This window comes from Schistocerca serialis, chromosome 8 (assembly GCF_023864345.2).
Source record: "Schistocerca serialis cubense isolate TAMUIC-IGC-003099 chromosome 8, iqSchSeri2.2, whole genome shotgun sequence".
In the NCBI taxonomy this organism is placed as follows: domain Eukaryota; kingdom Metazoa; phylum Arthropoda; class Insecta; order Orthoptera; family Acrididae; genus Schistocerca; species Schistocerca serialis.
The window spans coordinates 551,259,280-551,281,405 of NC_064645.1; the positions used below are offsets into that span (position 1 = coordinate 551,259,280).

Below are 22,126 nucleotides of genomic sequence, written 5' to 3' on the forward strand. Positions count from 1 at the left end.
TAAGCTGGATGAACCACTGTCTCGATATCCTGGCAAAGCTTACATAGTGCAGCCCTCTCTGCCACAGATATGTTACTCCATTGTGTGCGAGCCTTTATAACTGCACGACAAGTTTCGCATCTTATTTCTTCTGCTGATTCCATAGGAAGAGGATGAACAGCTTCTTCAATGGCGCTAATGAAAGCTGGTATTGGTAAAACCCTAGGCGTGGGTGCGAAGTTCAGTCCTTTACTTAAAACTATCAAGCACAGCATCATCCAAATCTTTATCTGTCACATTAATGAGGAAGTGTCTAGTAATAGTTTCTTGTTGCGAAGGCATCTCAAGCCGGCTAAATTTTGCCATCTGTCTTGATGTGGCTACCTCACAAACCCAGTACGTTATACCGTCAATACAGTTCCATGAATTATAGGGTAACTCCACAGATACCTTTAGATGCAGGCGATAAAGTTTTTCCAAAACCAGATCCAATTTTTGGTGGGTAAAATGGATCCTCTCCTTAACAATAGCAGCACCAGCTTTCCTTAAAATCTTATTCATGGCAACTGACTTTACAACATGTACTAACCTGGCAAACTTTGAAACTATGCCAGCTTAATAAAAAACTTAAAGAGCTCAGTAACCTCACTCTCAAGTGTCTTAACTTAGCCAATCGGTGAACACTTAAAACCATCTCCTCCATGAAGAGGTACTTAATGTGCATCTTCATATTTTTGCAGCACGAAGACTGTTCCAAAAATTTTGGGCATGCAGTCGCATAAATTCGACTTCTTCTTCTTCTAATATTTTGGCTGAATACCATCCAGCCATCTCCAGAGTGAGCTGAAGTGACTGACGCTCCAGCACTTACTCTGTCCTTTCAGACCCATGGACTGCACCACTGTCCATGCAGCCACAGATACAAAAGGCACCAGAGACGTTGATCGGCAGCAAAGAGGAATGACATATGCATGGAATTAGATCTATGGCTGCGCAGTCGATCCACACAGTAGATATCGATGTATCACTGCAAGCTGCACCGTCGTGATGTCTTTGCGGTTTTATTACAGAAATTGCCAGATTGCAAAATTTTTACAAACTGAAGCCACTATCTCTATTAATTAAATTCATCACCAACCAGATTTCAATAGCTTCTTTCACTGCTGAGTCTCAGAAAGGAAGTCGAAGCTAAAAATTCAACATTGTCGTACAGCAGAGAGTGCCCAGTGTCAAAACACTGCTCTGCCACCGCAAACTTAATAGGTTGTTAGAGCCGGGTGTACCTGTGGTGCTCTGTGCATCTGTCCTGGACTGTATGTGTTGTCTGTCCGATGCATGAATGGCCGCACTCACAGGGGATCTTGTAAACCCCAGGCTTCCAAAGCACCAAATAGTCTTTAACTGAACCCAGGGCTGCTGTCTTTGGTGGAGGGCAAAAAATCACTTTCACTTTGTGTTTACTGAAGATATGTCCTATTTTTGATGATAAGCTTTCCACGTGTGGCAGAAAAGCCATGGATTTATACTTGAAGTATATCGAAAAATGATCCATACAGGTTTATACAAGGATAACTCAATCATTATCCACAATTTAATTATATTTTTGTTTATTTGTTGTTATATCTTTGCAATTTTCAAGCTGCTAGGTTAGTTTCATTATCGTTGCTGTGCTGTTAATCATGGCTGCTCCGCTGTCTATTTGCACCAAAGAAGAGCAACATTCAGTGATCCGTTTTGTTCTTTCGGTACAGTACGGGAACAGTGTTTTGCCACAATGGAGTGTCTTAGAATGGATTTAAAAGTTCTGAAATGGTCGCACAAGTGTTATGCATGATGAAGGAGCCGGACAACTGTTTACTGCCACAAATAAAGAAACCATTGAGTGTTCACATGAAATGATTCTCTTAGACAGAAGATTAACTATTGACAAAGTGGAACATCACCTGCACATTAGTCACGGTTCTGCCTACAAAATCGTCCACAACAGACTCGGGTTTTATGAAGTTTGGGCAAGATGGAGCCCAAAACAACTCGCACAGTTGCGTAAACAACCATTTGGATTGCAATGGTAATGAAGGGGACAACTTCTTAAACTGGACCATTACTGGTGACGAAACATGGATCCATCATTACGAGCTGAAGAGTAAACGGCAGAGTATGGAATGGAAACATCCAAATTTGCCGTGCAAGGAAAAGTTCAAGACCCAACCATCCGCAGGAAAACTGATGCTTATGGTTTTTTGGGACGCACAAGGTCCAGTACTGGAACATTGTGGGGAAAGGGGCACAACAATAAACAGTGTACATTACAGTGAGATGCTTACTGCCAAGTTAAAGCTTGCAATTCAAAGCAAATGCTGAGGATTGCTGTCAAAAGGTGTTGTGTTGTTGCACGACAATGCCCATCCAAATACTGCTGCCCACACTGCTGAAACGCTCCAGAATCTCAAATTTGAAGTACTGCATCATCCTCCATATAGTCCCAACCTTGCCCCTTCTATCACTTGTTTGGTCCACTCAAACAGGCACTAAGGGGCCATTGATTTTCCTTGGACAAAGCAACGAAAGAAGTGGTGCATTCCTGGCTCGCAACTCAACCAAGAACCTCCTTTTATGAGGGCATCAGGAAGCTTGTACAATGATGGACCAAGTGCGTTGAAACGCAAGGAGACTATGTCGAAAAATAATGTTCTTGTAAGTTTCCTATTTGATTACAATAAACTTTTATAACTACTTTGCGGATAATAATTGACTTACCCTCGTATATACGTGGAAATAGCTGCCACCATCCTTCGCAGACAATGAGTGTACTCAGAACTCTGGTACACAGAACACACATCATTGCTGATGAGAGCAGTCTGGAGGACGAGCTTCTACACCTGAGAAGAGTTTTTGTAGCCAATGCATACTCTCCACAGCAGATACATAGGCACTACCAACAAAACCAACAGTGGGTGTAAGAAAAGCAGAAGAAGACATGGAAAGTTTTAAATGCTTGACTTTTGTGCCATACGTGGGAAGCCTATCGTCAAAAATATGATTGATCTTCAGTAAACACAAAGTGAAAGTGATGTTTCACCCTCCACCAATGTCAGCAGCACTCCTTGACTCCGTTAAAGATTATTTGGTGCTACGGAAGCCTGGGGTTCACAAGGTCCCCTGTGAGTGCGGCCGTTCATACATCAGACAGACAACCACGGTCCAGGAGAGATGTACAGAGCACCGCAGGTACACCCAGCTCTTACAGCCTAATAAGTTTGTGGTGGCAGAGCACTGTACTGACACTGGGCACTCTATGCTGTTCGATAACATTGAAATTTTAGCCTCAATTACATCTTTCTGGGACTTGGTTGGGAAGGAAGCTATTGAAATTCAGTTGGCAGCAAATTTAATTAACAGAGATAGTGGCATCAGCTTGGACAAATTTTGGAATCCAGCAATTTCTGTAATAAAATCGCAAAGATGTCACGACAGTGCAGCTCGCAGTAATACATAGATATTACTATGTGGATCGACTGCGCAGCCACAGATCTAATTCCATGCGTATGTCATTCCTCTTTACCACTGATCAACATCTTTGGCACCTTGTGTATCTGCAGCCGCATACGCAGTTATGCGGTCCATGGGTTTCAAAGGATGGAGCAATTGCTGGAGCATCAGTCACCTCGGCTCACTCTGAAGATGGCTGGATGGTATTCAGCTGAAATGTTAGAAGAAGAATTCAAATTGATAAGGCTGCATGTCCAAAATTTTATGGAACAGTCTTTGCATTGTGAAAATATGACGATGCAATGCACCAGCCAAACTGCAACTGCATTGGAAGAATCCTGACGAAATGCAATTTACCTACAAAGAGAGATCTTGCAAATTCCTACTTGGACTGATTCTTATGTACGGCTTATCAATCTGGCATTTTTACTACATACAAGACAAGAGATAGAGAAGGTATAAAGAATAACACTGTGTTTCGTCAAAGATTCATTTATCAATGTCAGAGCATCCCAGAGATGTTCACCAAACTCCAGTAACAGACACATCTAAAAAGGCACTGTGTTATAATTGAAAGGTTTATTATTAAAAATTCTGAAAGTATGCATTCCAAGAAGAATCAGGCAACTCTCATGACAGGAGATTATTCAGTTTCATGTCATGACTTACTGACCATCATTTTTCCTGGCCACCAATTGCAAATGTAATAGTATCCAACACCACACACGGAAAGGTGGCTCACGGAATACGCATGTAATTGAACACTGCAAGAACCAGCCTTCAGGATAGAGTATAAAAATACACTTCAGTCCCTAACGTAAGATCTGCTAGAGAAAATGAAGATGAAATCAGACTTGCAACTGTGCACACACACATTTTTTCCACTGTCTAGAAAGAGAAGAAAATTTATACATGGTACAACAAAGTGCCCTCTACCATGCACTTTACAATACTTTACAGCTGTATATATGTGCCCAATTAAACCTATTCAGCATAAATATTACATAGATTGATACTGAAAATTTACTGTGACAGCATTCCCACATACAACCAGTTTGTGCAAAGCTGAAGAAGCTGACAGATTACAGAACATACTTTGGTGGACTAGTCAGTTACTTGTGCCTGCGTTATTCAGTTGTAATGTAAATTTATAGTCAAGCCACAAAGCATTATCTAGGAGGCACATGAAATCTTTGCCATACTAATACATTAATAAAACTGCTACTCAGATATATATTTACCAGCACCCTTTATCCATCATTTTATCCTAAGAGTGCAAATTCATAGCTTTTTCACATCTATGTACTAGTATAAAGTTATCAGAATAAAAATCAGGGTCATTCAGAGGGTAAGAAAAATTGGATTGCTTTTGGGTGGGTAGAAGTAAGCTGGATGACAGTAAATAGGGACAGCACAATTTAATGTTGCCACATAAGCTAAATATTTTTTGTGGATGATGCCTGGAGGTTGTGCAGTTATTACACTGTGTGATACAGACAACATAATATCTTCTTCTACAGAGCAGTTCAACAAACTGTCAGTAGATGCCCTGCAAAATGTGAGAAGTCTCAAAATGGCTCACTCATTTGTCTGAAACTTACCGTCCTGTTCCATTCAAACTCATTCACATGCTGATATTTTGCCCCTTGCCTTGTTTCACATTTATGTTTTGTTTGTCAGCTTGCTGTAACACGTGAAGTTGCTGTAATTTCTCACAATGTTACTCACTAGCAGCTTCACCCACATCCTCAACTTGAACTTATTTGGATCCTTCTTTCCGAGAGTTGGGATTTTTACAAAAATAGTTGTGTGAACAGTGGCAAGAATTCCAAACTGCCAACTCCTCCCCAAGCTGTCCCCCCTTTTAAGGGAAATCTATAGGTACTTTGTAGTTATGAAGTTACGATCATTTGGAACTGATGCTGAAAGAAATAAAGAAAAGTGTGCAAAAGTTTGTGTATCGGGGGTGGGGGGAGAGGGCATGCAGAAAATGAAAAGGAATAATACAAATGAATCCGTTATTTTGTAATATACTAACTTTCATTTCATTAGAAACAAATTACTATAATTATCTTTAAAACCATATGACCATTATCCCTAACTCAAGGTTCCTACACTCACAATAGCATCCACTGTTGAAACTGCCCTACACACCCACACCCCACCAAGAACTTCAGGCCTACCACTGGTGAATCCTACTACATCAAAGGCAAAATGTAAAAACACATGTTATTTACCATCTAACACGTGTTCACTTCACAGCTTTTTATATATAGGTCAAAATAAAATAACTTTGTGATTGACAGATGTCAGCATTGCTGGCTAGTACACAATATCCCTTCCCACATGTACATGTGTGTGATATAAATCACTTCTTATACTGCCCCACCCTCCACCCCCAAGCTGACATTAAAACTGCTGAGTGCATTGCATGAATGGACAAAGATGAACTGTCTGCCCTGGGGACATTAAGTACCCAGCTGCTGAGCACACTCTCCAGCATGACTCAAGGGACATATGTCTGAGCTTCAATGCTGGCACAACGTAGTCATCCTGGACAATGTAGGTGCTATGGGTAGGTCTTGCACCAACCCTGCCAACGACCCAAACTACATGCTAGTTACGTGTGCAACTTGCCTCCTTATAGAAGATGTTCAAGGGCTTCCACGGCGCACTCGGCCTTCGGACAGTGAGCAACGAGCCAGCAGAGTTCACTGACACCACGGATCTCTTTCTTACATCAGCCATGTGACAAGTAGCAAGAGCAAATGTACCCTGGCACCTTGAGCTTAATTTAGGATGGCACACAGTCCCTGTAGAGCCAGTTCACTCCGAGTGAGCTTCCTTGGCCAGGTGCCGAATTCTTATGTATTCCTTCAATCAGGAACTCACTTTGGAACTGCTGCAATGATGATGCCATGGTTTACATTAGTGATCAACTAGTGGACTTTTTAAGATTTCTCATCTTTGTTTCTATCCCAGACTTCACTGTTTTCATTATGCCGGAACATTAAAATGGAATTGTCCTTCTGGGACTTTTAACGCTTACAGTGTCTAATTGTACAGAACTTCACTCTCTATCAGGACTTTAATTGGCTATCATTGTGCATTGTGTATTTACTAACAGGTAATGTTTGCATTTTTCACAAGGGCCTTCAGCCTTAGACAATATTTATGTTTATTTGTTCTTCCACAAGTAGTGCAAGTAGTGTCTGTCTCGTCCAGGCCTTCAGCTTCCCTATAAATGTTATTGTTCCCTCACTCTTTGAGAAGATACTTTCTTTTCAATATTGTTTCTTCCTTGTTAAAGGAGTAATTGTCTTAGTCAAGTGATTAATTCTTACATTGCACAAAATCACTTGTCGGAGGAGATTTATGCTCTTTTGTTAAAGAAACTTTGTTCTAACAAATCTAAGTGAACAATTGCTCGTCCACCAAATCAGTTGGGTGTAAGAGATAGGCACAGTCAGCAGTTTTCTTCTTCTTCTTCTTCTTCTTCTCCTCCTCCTCCTCCTCCTCCTCTTCTTTCTTTCTTTCTTTCTTTCTTTCTTTCTTTCTTTCTTTCTTTCAGGTCAACTCTACTCTCTCATTCCACGTCAGCTGGCAAAGTGGTGTTTGTTAAATTCCCCCCCCCCCCCTCACCCCCTTTTTTTTCTTTTTTTTGCATATACTACCCCATTCCCTCATTCTGTGACTTTTGGTCTGTTTATCAGCCACTAGATTTTATGATCAGTCTTCAGTGTTCATGCCCAATATCTGTGTGCTACATGAGATACTGATAGTGTGTCTTATTTCTGCCCCAGCATGTCTAGTGCAGCAGCACCAGAACACCCATCTATCTTCTCCTTGCTGTGTGACTACTGGTAGATTCAGTGCTGCCTCATGGGCTTAATGGCATGTATCCTAATGACGTCAAAGGTGCCCTGCACGGATCCTCTCCTCCAGACTCAACCATGGTCACCGGTCCATGGTACGTTGAGATGGGCCTTCACCTCTCTGCTCTTTGAGAGGGGTCAAGTGGGGGAGGGGGAGGGGGGGGGGGGATGAGGGGAATGTGGACTGCTAACAGGCCTTGTGTCTGCTCAGCCTATCAACCCAATCTATATCCAAGTTCTTTAGGCAGCCTGCTTCCTTACAGAAGATATTCGAGAGCTGCCATGACACACTCGACCACCAGACACTGCCCAAAGCACCAGCTGAGGTTACTGGCATAATGGACTGCTTTCTTAGACAGCCACATGAGAAGAAGCAGGATAAAATGTATCCTGGTGCTGAGGGGCTGTATTTAGGTTGGTGCATGGACCCTGGAGAGCCAGTTCTCTCTAAGCGAGCTTCTTGGGCCACAGGCCGAATGCTTACACATTTCTTCAATTAGGAACTCACTTTAGACCCACTGCGACAACAGCACCATGTTTAATGTCATTGATCAGCTGATGGACTTCTCAGATTTCTTGTCTGTTTCTACCCCAGACTTGACTGTGTTTTCATTATACAGAACTTTGAAACTGAAGTGTTCTTCTGGGACTCTCAACGCATACAGTTTCTAAGTGTATAGAACTTCAACTTTAGTGTGTCCCATCAGGATTTGAACTGTCTGTCCCTTGGCATTGTGTATTAACTAGTCAGTGGTATTTTCTAGAAGTGTCTGTATTTTTCCTTAGAACCTTCATCCTTAGACAATATTTACATTCATCTCTTCTTCCACAAGCAATGTCTGTCTCATCCAGACCTTCGGCATCCCTATAAACATTATTGTTCTTTCACTATTTGAAAAGAGACACTCTTTTCAGTATTGTTTCCTCCTTATTCAAGAAGTAATTATCTTACTCAAGTAATTAATTCCTACATTGTGTTGAACCACATGTTGGGGTGGATATAAACTCTTTCGTTAAAGAAACTTGTGTGTGTGTGTGTGTGTGTGTGTGTGTGTGTGTGTGTGTGTGTGTTTATTCACCGCATTCTGAAAAATGACTTTGTTCAAAACCTTGGCAACATTTTCATTTTTGTTTATGTACCTGTCAAACATTTGACGCCCCCACTATATGGAGAGTCCCGACAGCTACCTCCTTACATTGTTTATATTCCACCAAAGTCTTTCCATTGACATATTTACATTTTACTCAAGTGTTTTTGTGGCTATCAATAAGCAACATGGCAATAACAAAGTGAGCCAGTGAAATAGTCAATGTCTCAAATTTCAAATGAATGAAAACATAAATACCAAAACGGCACATAAAAAACTTTTAGTACAGAAATAAAATTAAATGTCTATACAGTTTGGTCCAAGCCACACAACTATTACGTGTGTAGTGATAAATGGGCAGCAACTGTACAATATACTCTGAAAAATAGAACCTGTTTAGAAAATGTTGAATTTTTTGTTAATTATGTGGTACTAAATTTTCAGCCTTTTAAACCACCCTTAGCAAATAACATATGCTGTATATTATTAATGATAGCTACATGTTCATGCTGACTACACAGCAAGTTTCTCATATCTCTGAGGTACAGTACAGAAATTTTACTTGTTCCATATCCCAACGAATTCTCCTTCATTATGGGATCTATAGGACAAAGTGTGTGAATGTTTGAGATTGCCTCTTTTTTCTGGAACTGTGCTCTCACTGAAGCTTTCATCATTCATACAAGTGATTACTTGTTCCAAAATTTTATTCCTTTATTGTATTTATGATAGCACTAAAATCTATTGTATGTACACTCTGAAGGGATCATTCATAATCTTACTTGACAGAAAAGAGGAATAAGTGCAAATACACCCTATGTGAAAATATCTCATGAACAACAAAAAAAGGTTCTATCTACCAGCTTTCTATTAGAATGCAAATAGCACTTCCAGGGATGTGAAGCCTAAAGACAGTGGCATAATCTACAGAGTAATTAACACTTTCTGGGAAAAATTAACACAATAAGGGTAACAGCTCTCTGGAGAACAAAGTCTGGGACAATCAGTACTCTAGTTTTAAATTGCCAGGTTGTTTCAAACCAGTGCACACCCACTGCAGAGTGAAAATTTGTTCTGGAAATAAGTACTTACCTTGCTGCTTTTTGCTCAGTCTCAGTTTTTCATTTCCAACGTCACTTGATCATCCCATTAAAATATGGATGAACAGCATGTGGAGATATTTTCATAAACACTGCATGCAACTACTCTTTATAGCAAAAATAACCAGTCTAGGTCACAATTAATACTTATTTATTCTGGTAAACAGTTGCAGTCCTTCATGACCACTTCCAACCACTAACTCATCGGTGATGTGTATGATGTGTGGAGCTGGTAGATAGAGCTTCTGTGCGTACCAAAAGGTACCAGTCAACTGCAGTCATTGACTGGTAAATTTTGGTATGTACAGTAGTTCCACATATGGGCTCCAAATGTCAACAATGCTTTAATGATCTGAACATGGCCACATTTTATTACATGGGATCTAGACTCACTGTTTTTGTTATATTGCTTACGAAGATCACTGTCACCCAAGACCTAAACTACTATACATTTAAGAGATGTGTTCACTGATTCTTTAGCAAGCTCTACAGGTGTAACAAACAAATCTTTATGGAAAGTCTCTTGTGTATCTACAATTATTTCATTTCATTACTTTACAATTTTCAAGTAAGCTTACTTTTGATATACTGTGTCTCAAAGAAGCAAACATATTCACATAATCTGCATCAAATTCATACAGTCTGAATCCACAACACAAGCTATAAAAAACAGACTGAAACATTGATAGACTTACCAGTTAAACCTGAGGAGAGCAGCCGTTGTAGCAATGTATGGCAGCATAAAATACAGGGAAAACTGGTGTGCTTTCCACTGGGAACCAGTCAACTCAATCACATTAAAAATGGCAATGGACAGAGCAATAACCAATGATTGTCCAGCTTCTAGTCCATTAACACCAGCCAAGATATTAATTGCATTTGTACAAAACACAGCCAACATGCCCATGTAGCAGTAATATAGGACACCTGTTGACATAAAGACCACATCAGCTAATATTTTTCAATAAATAATTATAGCTTAATGAATAAAATACTGCAAAGCAATTGCTATGAATAACAGAAATAAAAACAAAAGAAAGTGAAAAGCAAGAAGCATTTAGTGCAATGTCAGCTAAGATGAGAATTCCAATTCTGAAACCTAGTGATGCAGAAAGCCTTCTGGGCACTACTGTAAATTGTGTTGTGTTGCACTCTGTTGTGTTGTGTTAAATTGTGTTGTGTGGAACTAATGAGGTGCTCATTATCTGTATTTCTCCTTTTTGTGCTTACTCAGTCAATATTTGTATCACCCATTTACCTCTTTCAGAAGATTTTCACAATATTTTGCAGTATGTAAGCGAGATTCTGAAAGAAGATGTCATTCATTTTCCCTGCTATCCCCCACCCCCAGATCTAACCGCTGGGCTGAAAAATGAAATTATGGCTGGCTGATGCATGGTTCCTTTTCTGTACCCTGCATAGGCTACGTTAGGAAAGTCTCTTTACTGTTCTTGGCAGTATCACATTTGTGTGAAAACGGGTAGTTGGTAGCAATATGTCCGTGCACACATGCATACCTATACAGTTCTTGGGAGTGGATATTGATGAGACTTTTAAAAAAGGAAAAAGAAAAAACCCTATAGTTGACCTACTAAAGCAATTAACATTTATTATTTAGCCATACAAATAATAGTTAACTTTAAAGTGCAAAGTCCCAAGCAACTGGAAAAAAGCATAGATGACTCCTGTATATAAGAAAGATATAGAACACCATTGTGACCCATTCTTGACAATGGCTCAGGTGTTTGGGATCCCCACCAGGTTGAATTAAAGGAGAACACTGAAACAGTTCAGAGTTGTGCTACTAGATTTGCTACTGGTAGGTTTGATCAGCATGCAAGTATTATGGAGATGCTTCATGAACTCAAATGGGGATCCCTGGGGGAAAGATGACACTCTTTTCATGAGACACTATTGAGGAAATTTAAGAGAACCTGCATTTGAGGCCAGACTGCAGAATGATTCTACTGCTGCCAACACACATTTTGCTTAAGGACTATGAAGATAAAATGAGAGAAATTAGGGCTCATATGGAGGCTTATAGACATTTATTCCTCTCTCGCTCTATTTGCACATGGAACAACAAAGGTAATGAGTTGTAGTGGGATGTGGTACACTCTGCCATACGGCGCTTTCTGGAATATGGACGTATATGTAAAAAGATGCAGAAATCAGTAAATTAATGTCTGTTTTGTTTTAGGGCGCAAAAACCACTGAGGTCATACACACCCAAGTCAAAACTATAGAACACAAACCCAAGAGATGAGGGAAATGACTATATGTCAGTTCCAATGGACAGAGTAGGAGACAGCTAAAAAAGGCACGTGGAAAAAGGGCTAACAAAAACACCATAACAGAATAGAGGCCCAAAACTAAAAATTAGGTGGCCTACGCCATATTGCTTCAGCAGATAAAAACTAAAATGCGGGCAACAGCCCGCGCGTCATTCGCTGAAACAGCTGATAAATCAAGTGGCAAACCCAAGATGGGACGTAAATTGGCAAAAAAAAGAGAAAAGGGCAGTCCAGCAGGTAATGGCGGACACTTAAAATTTGGGGCAATGCGTACAAAGTGGTGGGGCAGTGCCACTGAGCAAATGACGATGGCTAAAAAGGCAGTGCCCAATATCCAGCCGAGTTAAAATAATCTCCTCCCGACAGGAGGGCCGAGAGGACGTCGTCCAAGGCACCGGGAGAGGCTTAATAAGCCGAAGTTTATTCCCATGAAGGGAGGACCACTGGCGATGCCAAAGGGACACCACCTCATGAGAGACGGCAACACAGGGATCATCAGAGGGAATATAGGTACTCACGGACTGAGGTATGAGGACTGCAGCCTTGGCAGCAGCGTCAGCAGAAGCAGCCTCATTTGCTGGCAGACCAACATGACAAGGGACTCGCAGAAACATAACACTGGCTTCACCAAGAGTGAACAAGTGACAGTTTTCCCAGACCTGCTGCAGTAAGGGATGAGAAGTGTACAGCGCACAGAGACTTTGGAGGGCACTGAGTGAGTCTGAGCAAAGAACAGAATTGGAAAGGCTGTGTCGCCGTATGTACTCTGTGGCCTGATACAAGGCAAAAAGCTCGGCTGTAAATCCCGAGGAGTGGGCCGGAAGCCAATATTGAAAGACACGGGTGAAAATGATGAGGGCACACCCAACCCCACGGTCAGTCCGAGAGCCATCAGTGTATACAAAGGTACTAGTGCTAAGTTCCATGCGAAGGTCGTGAAACTGAAACCAATACACCGAGGATGGAGTAGTGTTCTTAGGAAGCGAATGAAGGCCAAGGTTAACATGGGCCGCTTCATGAAGCCAAGGTGGTGAAGGGTTCACACCCATGGGGAAAGTTGCAGGTAGCATGAAGTTAAGCCGCCATAGCAAGTGGTATAAGCGGACTCCAGGAGGTAACAGAGAAGAGGGACGAGCCCCATACTGACTATCTAAGGAATCATAAAAAAAAGGAGGCATAGGAAGGGTGGTCATGCATGGCAGACAAACAGCATGCATACCTGCTGAGAAGAAAGTCACGGCGGTAGGACAGTGGCAGTTCAGCAGCTTCAGCATACAGACTCTCAACCGGCATACAGACTCTCAACCGGGCTGGTGTAAAAGGCGCCTGTGGCCAAACAGATGCCATGATGATGGCTAGTGTTGAGATGGCGTAAAAGGGATGGGTGTGCAGATGCATAAACAAAGCACCCATAGTCGAGTTTCGAACGGACAAGGGACTGGTACAAACAGAGGAAGGTGGTTCAATCAGCACCCCAAGAAGTACTATTGAGGACACGTAGGACATTGAGGGACTGCGTACAGCAGGCTGCCAAGTAAGAGACATGGAAGGACCAAGAGAGTTTCCTATTGAGCATGAGCCCCAGGAATTTCGTAGTGTCAATGAACAGATGGGCAACAGGCCCAAGATGTAGAGATGGTGGGAGAAACCATTTGCTCCGCCAGAAATTCATATAGACGGTTTTGTCAGTGGAAAAGCGAAAGCCATTGGTAATGCTTCAAGAGTGAAGAAGATCAAGACAGCGCTGAAGATGCCGCTCAGTGAGACAGGTCCATGGAGAACTGCAATAGATGGCAAAATCATTGACAAAAAGGGAGCCAGAGACACCCGGTGGGAGACAGGCCATTATAGGGTTAATGGTGATAGCAAAGGGGATGACAGATAGCAAAGAGGATGACACTCAGTACAGAACCCTGAGGCACACCATTTTCCTGAATAAAGGTGTCCAACAACGCAGAACCCTCACACACCTCGAAAAAGATAGAGGGGCTGGCCAGTACTTACCTCAGCTCAGTACAGCCGATAGATACACAAAAAACGTAACCGAAAATTTACATTCCTAGCTTTCGGAACAAACGTTCCTTCATCAGGGAGGAGAGAGAGGAAAGAAAGTGAAGAAGGGAAAGTGGATTCAGTTACTCACAACCCAGGTTATGAAGCAACAGGGAAAGGAAAACAGGGAGGGTAGCAAGGATGGAGGCATGGTTGTCAGAGGGAAGCCAAAGATATTCTACTGTAAGTACTGTGCCAGCTTCAAACCAAAGAGGATGCATACAGAAGTAAAGAGGTATATAGTATAAACATAAACACAACTATGTAGGATGAAAAGATGCGTGAATGGCTAAAGAGGAAAGGGAAAGAGGAGAAGACTGAAGAGTAAATGGGAGTGAGGTTGTTTAACGTAGGTTCAGTCCAGGGGGATGGCGGGATGAAAGGATGTGTTGCAGTGCAAGTTCCCATCTCCGCATTTCAGAGGGACTGTTGTTGGGTGGGAGAAGCCAAATGGCACATACGGTGTAGCAGGTTCCTAGGTCCCTAGAATTATGCATCCTCTTTGGTTTGAAGCTGGCACAGTACTTACAGTAGAATATCTTTGGCTTCCGTCTGACAACCATGCCTCCATCCTTGCTACCCTCCCTGTTTTCCTTTCCCTGTTGCTTCATAACCTGGGTTGTGAGTAACTGAATCCACTTTCCCTTCTTCCCTTTCTTTCCCCTCTCTCCTCCCTGATGAAGGAACATTTGTTCCGAAAGCTAGGAACGTAAATTTTTGGTTATGTTTTTTGTGTATCTATCGGCTGTACTGAGCTGAGGTAAGTACTGGCCAGCCCCTCTATCTCTTTGTTAGTATTTGTTTCACATCTTTATAGGAGATTTTCCATTAATCATTTACACACCTTGAAAACTCGGTCTTGTAAAAATGCCCAAAGAAAACAGGGCAGGCGCCCACGGAAGCCGCACGTGTAAAGAGTGCGGAGGATACCAGTTCTCCAGCACGTGTTGTAGGCCTTCTCCAAATTGAAAAACACGGAGACAGTCTGGGATTTCTGCAGAAAACCATTCATGACATGGGTGGACAAAGTAACGAAATGGTCTATTGCAGAACGCCGTGCTCGAAATCCACACTGTGCATTCGTGAGTAAATGGCGAGATTAGAGCCACCAGACGGGCATGAATCATATGTTCCATCACCTTGCAAATACAGCTGGTAAGAGAGATGGGGCGGTAGCTAGAAGGAAGGTTTTTGTCCTTACTGGGCTTAGGTAAGGGTATGATGGTGGCTTCACACCAGCGTCAAGGAAATGTGCCCTCTGCCCAGATGTGGTTGTATGTGTTAAGCAGAAAGTGTTTGCCTGCAAGAGAGAGGTGCTGCAATATCGGAATGTGGATAGCATCTGGCTGTGGGGTGAAGGACCGGAATTAACTGAGAGCATGATCTAGCTCCCTCATAGTGAAGGCGGTATTGTAGCACTCACAATTCAGAGAAGAGAAGGGTACCGCCCAAGCCTCCTCTACTTGTTTCCAACTGACGAAGGCAGGGTGATAGTGGGAAGAGCTCAAAACTTCCGCAAAATGGCGGCCCAAGATGTTGGAGATAGCACCAGGATCCACGATGATATCAGCACCTACTGTTAGGCCAGAAATGGGGGAATGGATCTTGGTTCCAGAGAGCCATCAGAGGTTGGCCCACACCACAGAGGAAGGTGTGGGACTGTTAAAAGAACTCGTGAATGAAATCCAACTAGCTCTTTTGCTATCCCGAAGAACTCAGCGACACTTTGCACGCATCTTTTTATAATGAATGCAGTTTTCCAGAGTAGGGTGGTGGTTGAAAACGCAGAGGGCATGTCTCCATACACGAATTGCGTTGCGACATGCCTCAGTCCACCAAGGGACTGGGAAATGACATGGTAAAGAGGAAGTGGGAGGAATGGAACATTCTGCAGCAGTAAGGATAACTTGAGATAGTCCACCTGGTCATCACAACTGAGGAAATCTTGTTCTGTGAAGGTCACCATGGAGGTGTAAAGCAGTCAGTTAGCCTTAGTAAGCTGCCATTTGGGCATGCATGTGGATGGGGTAGGAGACAGCAGACGAAGAGCACACGGAAAATGGTCACTCGAGTAGTAGTCGTCAGAAAGAACGGACCACTCAAGACAATGGGCAAGCTGGGCAGTGCAAAAGGATAGATCCAAATGGGAATAGGTGTGCGAGGAGTCAGAAAGGAAAGTGGGTGCACCAGTGTTAAGGCAGAAGAGGTTGTGTTGGTTAAGAATGTCACCTGGGAGAACCCCAAAAGGGATGATGTGCATTAAATTCACCAAGTAGCAAAAACGGTGGAGGTAGCTGCCCGACAAGCTGAAGGACGTCTGCCCTGGTGACATCGAAGGACAGCTTGAAGACGGGTAGTCAGGGAGATGGGTTGACTATGAAGGTCATCTTGCATAAGCAGCATGACGCCCCATGAGATGGGATGCCGACCTCAGGGCGAAGGTCAAAAAGAAATGGTAAGTAATGTGGAAGCTCAAAGCGGTCTTGAGGGTGCAATTTCGTTTCCTGAAGGCACAGTACAAGGGGATGCTGCAATGCTAGAAGCAGCCATAAATCATCTTTGTGAGACCGAAGGCTACAAACGTTCCATTGGAGGACAGTCATGAGGACAAAGAGATGTAGGTGTCACCTCGGTGGCTGCCGAGAGACAGCTGGTGGAGAGTCGCTACTACAGGGCACAGAAGCAGGAGGATCCTGCTTTATGGGGTCCACAGAAGCATCAGCGTGCTTGTGTGGTCGGTCAGTGGAGTCCAATGCTGAAAAACAGTTGGTGGTGCGAACAAGCGAGACAAAGGCCGGCTGGGTAGTATCTTTGAGTTGGTCAAGGAGATCGTTTGTCTTTAGCGGACTTCTTCGAGCCCTTCTGGTTAGAGGAAGACTTGAGTGTTGTTTGGCTGGAGGGACGGGCGAAGTCTTCTTGGGAGTACTCCTTCTGTCCTTTCCTGCCTGCCGCTTGTGTAGTGAGTAGCTTTGCCCCTTTAGGCGAGAGTTTGACAGTTTGTTGCACGCGGGACGGGGGAACAGCGATGCTACCTTGACACAGGGCGACTTCACAACTTCAGAGCCAAATTTGAGGCCGCATGTCTGTGTAGCCATGTCCTTCATGGAGTGAGGGCGTAACAACAACTGAACTATAAGTGCCATACAGGAGAACACAGGGTTTGCGACTAGCCAGTAACTTGCGAGCTACCCGGTAAGGCACTTTTTCCTTTACCCAAATCTCTTGAACAGCCCGCTCATCTAGATACAAGAGACAATCTGTGAGGAGGCAGCGTGGCCACCATTGCAGTTAATACAGCGGGGAGAAGGAGACAGACAGTCGTCCTCGTATGCATCCCTGCTACAGGTTACGCATTTGTCTGGGTGTCGACAAGACATTCTAGTGTGAGTGAACCGATGACACTGGTAGCAGTGCAATGGATTTGGAATGTACGGCCAGACTGTGACGATTTCGTAGCCTGGTTTAATCTTGGACGGCAGCACCACACTATCAAAGGTGAGGAAAAGAGTCTGGGTGGGCACCAAGGAAGAATTGACCTTTTTCATTACACGATAGATGGCAATGAAACCCTGATCCGTGAGGAAAGATTGTATTTCAGTCTCAGTTAGACTGTCAAGCAGCCAGGTGTAAACTACATGACGGGAAGAATTCAAAGTTATATGTGCCTCGACATGAACAGGGTAGCCATGTAGAAGCGAGGCAGCAAGTAGTTGTGCTTGAGAATCAGAAGCTGTCTCCAAAAGCAAAGTGCCATTCTGTAAATGAGAGCAGGATTTCACAGGACCAACAATGGCATCAACACCTTTCTGAATAATTAACGGACTGACCGTGGCGAAGGACTGACCGTCTTCAGTATGTGACACCACAAGGAACCGCAGTGCAGCAGGAAAGGTCTTCGAATCAGTAGCTTCATTACGTCTACATTTCGTCAACATCGATGGAAAGGATGAGTGACTCATCATGAAGAAATCCCCCATGATTGCCAGGTCTCTGATGGCGCGCTCCTTCCATCTGAGGGCCCCTTTCACAAGTGGGTGCACCTGCCTTAAGTGATTGTTCACACCTCGGGTCACAGCTCTTGAACACCTGACAAAGGGAAGGTTACAGCTCAGGCAATCACCCATCCCTGGGCTTGGCCTGTACCAGGGAGTACATGCAAACCCCACCTGTTGACCCGGGACTGGGAATTACGCATTACCCAGTCACCTTTTACGCGTCAGACACGTGGGTCGGTCTTCAGGAGCGAACAGAGAAGAAGAAGAAGAAGAAGAAGAAGAAGGAGAAGAAGAGGATCCTCAAATGCCGAAGCAGAGGAACGAGAGGAGAAGGGAAACAAAGAAAGGAAAAGGGAGCCAAAAAGAAAGTTGAGACTATTTGCAGGTCAGCGACAGAGTGCAGAACATTCCTAGTAATACCCCAGACAAGTTCCCCAAGGGAGGGGAAAAAGAAAAGCGAGAGGATAGACATGCAGCATGGAAAAGAAAAAGTGCTGCGAAGGCTGGGACCCTGTGGTAGCCAAGCATGAACCTGTCAAAGAGTGACAAGCCCCCTGGAGGGGGGGGGGGGGGTAAAGTAATGTGTTTTGTACATTTTAATTCATCAATGTTGTATGGGATAATATTTTGTGGTAATGTCTCACATAAGCAAAAATTATTCTTAATGCAAAAGAAAGTGATTTCATGAAAAAAGTTAAAACCATGTGCTGGTTGTGGATCTGAACCCAGACCCTTGCCTTTAACAGGCAGTGCAATTACCATCATGCCATAGTATCACACATCTCATATAAATTCAAAAGTTACAACTTGTCATTAGCTGCTCCTATTTCTCTCCAAATCTGGATAGCTGTAATGATGTTCACATTGAAAAACACAGTAAGAGAGGCTACAAGGAACACAAAGATTAAAGACAGAAAATTATACAAAATGAATGCCATTTCTTCTATATAAAAGCAAAGTTTCAACAATTATAAAATTTCCTTGGATGCATGTCTATGGTTCTATTTTCACCTAGAATACTTAATCACAGGCCTTATCATTAATGTTGAAACTTTTTAGTATTTTGCACAAAGGAAATGTACAACACAAGTACAATGGGAAGACTGTTGCGACTCGACAATCTTTCAAAGTGCCGCCGCGCAGTTACGCACATCCTCTACATGCGGCACTGTCTGCCAGCCATGCAGCAGCCGCGCCACCAAAGCTGCCAGCCAGCCAGCGGCCGCTAGACTTGGACTCAGAGCTGATTTGACTGTTACAGTGTACACACGTCTTACTTTGTTTACTTGATCTGTGACTTACATGTATCGTGTCGTCCTAGAAATATATTTGTTCAACTAGACGTTATAACAATTGGCGACAAGGTAGTGAATTTTTCTTTTTCATTGTTGACCCACAGCTTTCCATGGCTACTTTAGAGCAACTATTGCAAGGTCTCATTGAGCAGCAAATGCTTCTCACATCTGCGATTTGTGATTTCGTCGCGGCATCCAACGCTCTCTCATCATCGTCTCTCCCTCCTTTTCCTCCTTACGACAGATGGAAGAATGGTCTGATTACGAAAAACGTCTTCTACAGCACTTCTTGGCATTTCATGCCGCGGACAACCAAACATGTAAGTCTCTGTTCCTTTCATGGATTTCACCTCAAATATATCGGTCGGTTGCTGTCGCAATTGGCTCCTTTGAAAGATCCTGTGTCTTTGTCCTTTGCTGAAATGTGCTCAGTTCTGTCCGTATATTGTCAAAAGCAAACACATGTGGTAGCCTCTCGTGCTGCCTTTTATCGTTGTCAAAAACAACCGAATCAATCCTATCGCGAATGGGCTGCTGAACTTCCCGGCCTCAGTAAAAAGTGTCAATTTGTTACTGAAGTTCATAAAGAATCCTATGCCGATTCCATGGTATGGGATGCTATTAGCGGAGATTGGCGCCCGACGAAGAAGTTTGGCAACATGCCCTTCAGTTGTCAAATCTGAATCTAGATGAAGTCCTATCCATCGCTCAGTCTTTTGAAATTTCTCATGCCGCTGGAGTGCAAATAGAGGCATGGGGCGACGCCAGGGAAATACAACCTCTGTACGATGTTGACGAAGCGTGTGGCATGTCCCCACCTGCCGACGTGACCACAGTACGCTCCCAAGCGCAGCCTCGGCCTAACCGTAAACAAACCTCTAAGAAACTGCAGCAAAACCCACGACAACTTCCTTCATGTCCGCGGTGTTTTACGAAACATTCACGAGAGGATTGTCCCCAACGTTTGGCCGTGTGTTACAAATGCAAAAAGAAGGGTCATGTGTCATCCGTTTGCAAATCTGACCGCATACCTGACGTTCATGAACATGATACTGATTCTGCTTCTGTGTTGTCTGTCAATGGTACTTCTTCCCTTTCAGGGAAGTTATTCCTCACTGTCCAAATTCTTGGTCGGGATGTTCGCATGCAGGTGGATACTGGTTCTGCTGCCACTATCATCAATTCTCAGACGTATCTTCAGTTGGGATCTCCAATCCTATCACATGTCACTAGGCAATTCCGGACGTACAATAAACAGAAGATTTCTCTCTTGGAAAAATTTAATACTGAGGTATCTTACAAATCCGTCATTCTAGTGTTCCCATATTTGTGGTCGACCATAGTAACATGGAGTATCTTTTTGGTTTCGATGTCTTTCGCATTTTTGGGTTCTCCATAGATGACTCTGTCAATATCGTCACTAATGCTATTCCTTATCCTCAATTGGATTCATTGTCGACGACATTTTTGTCCCTTTTTTCTCCTGGGTTAGGCCATGCAAACGACTTAGGAGCTCATATCACACTCAAAGCCACTGCTCGGCCTAAGTTTTTTTGGGCTCGGCCCATTCCTGTGGCCCTTCGTGATCAGGTCAAATGGGAGCTGGATCGTCTCACTGCTTCAGGGCTCTTGCTTCCTGTCACTTCCAGTGAGTGGTCCTCTCCTGTCATTGTCGCTGTTAAGCCCAATGGTGATATTCATCTCTGTGGCAATTTCAAAGCCACTGTAAATGCTCAATACTTCATCGACACTTACCCTATGCCCCGACCTGAAGAACTGTTCACTAAACTTGCTGGAGGGCAGTATTTTTCTAAACTTGACCTGTCAGAAGCTTATCATCAACTTCCTCTCGACGGTGCTTCCCGGCAGTTCCTGGTCCTTAATACGCCTTTCAGCCTCTATCAATACCCACAATTGCCATTCGGGGTTGCCAGCGCCCCTGCTCTCTTTCAGCGATTCTTGGAACAATTATTGCTCCCTGTCCCTGGGTGTATAAATTACATGGACGACATTGTCGTCACTGGCTCCACCACTGAAGAACATCTTCAGAATCACCGCACACTTTTTCATGTCTTACAGACTGCCGGTCTTAAGTGTAATCTTCAGAAATCAAAATTTTTTCAGGCATCTATCACGTACTTGGGGTTTAAACTCTCTCGGGATGGTATTTGTCTGCTTCAGCAAACTGTCGCTGCAATCGATGCCCTTCCTCACTCTACATCTGTTAAGGAACTGCAGGCCTTTTTGGGGAAAATAGCACACTATCACAGGTTTTTACCATCTGCGGCTTCGGTGGCTCAGCTGTTGCATCGCCTGTTGCATGAAAACATGCCCTTTCACTGGTCCGCATCATGCAATGCAGCTTTCCAGAAACTGAAGACTATACTGAAACAGGCCCCGTGCCTGGCTCATTATCGACCTGGCCAACATCTTGTTCTTGCCACAGATGCCTCTCAATACGAGATTGGTGCAGTCCTTGCGCACCGTTTTTCTGACGGTTCCGAACAACCCATTGCTTATGCCTCCAAAACACTCACGGATGCCCAACGAAAATATTCTCAAATTGAAAAAGAAGCTTTGGCCATTATTTATGCTCTTCATAAGTTTGGTGTTTTTCTCTATGGATCCAAATTTCATCTTGTTATGGACCACAAACCACTTGTTTCCTTGTTTCATCCATCAATGTCGCTTCCCAACAAGGCTGCACACCGCCTCCAGTGTTGAGCTCTTTACTTGTCTCGTTTCAATTATGAGATTCATTTCTGGCCGACGACTCAACATGCAAATGCTGATGCACTGTCTCGCCTTCCCATGGGTCCTGATCTGGCATTCAATAGGGACGAACTTTTGTGTTTCCACCTGGATGTTGCCAAGCAGCGGGTTGTGGACAGGTTCCCCATCATCGGGGACCAGCTGGCAGCTGCTACAGGGTCTGATCCTACCCTCTCCCAAGTTTTAC

General features: G+C 43.5%; 1 protein-coding gene across 1 annotated transcript in view; it reads right to left on the reverse strand.

Annotated features, from left to right (window-relative positions):
- The window catches only part of LOC126416400 (UDP-N-acetylglucosamine--dolichyl-phosphate N-acetylglucosaminephosphotransferase-like), a 138,788-nt gene that overhangs the window by 90,442 nt on the left and 26,220 nt on the right, over nucleotides 1-22,126 (reverse strand). Inside the window, exon 4 of the mRNA XM_050084093.1 lies at nucleotides 10,227-10,458. Coding sequence (XP_049940050.1) covers nucleotides 10,227-10,458 — 232 coding nt within the window. The remainder of the gene's footprint in view (nucleotides 1-10,226; nucleotides 10,459-22,126) is intronic.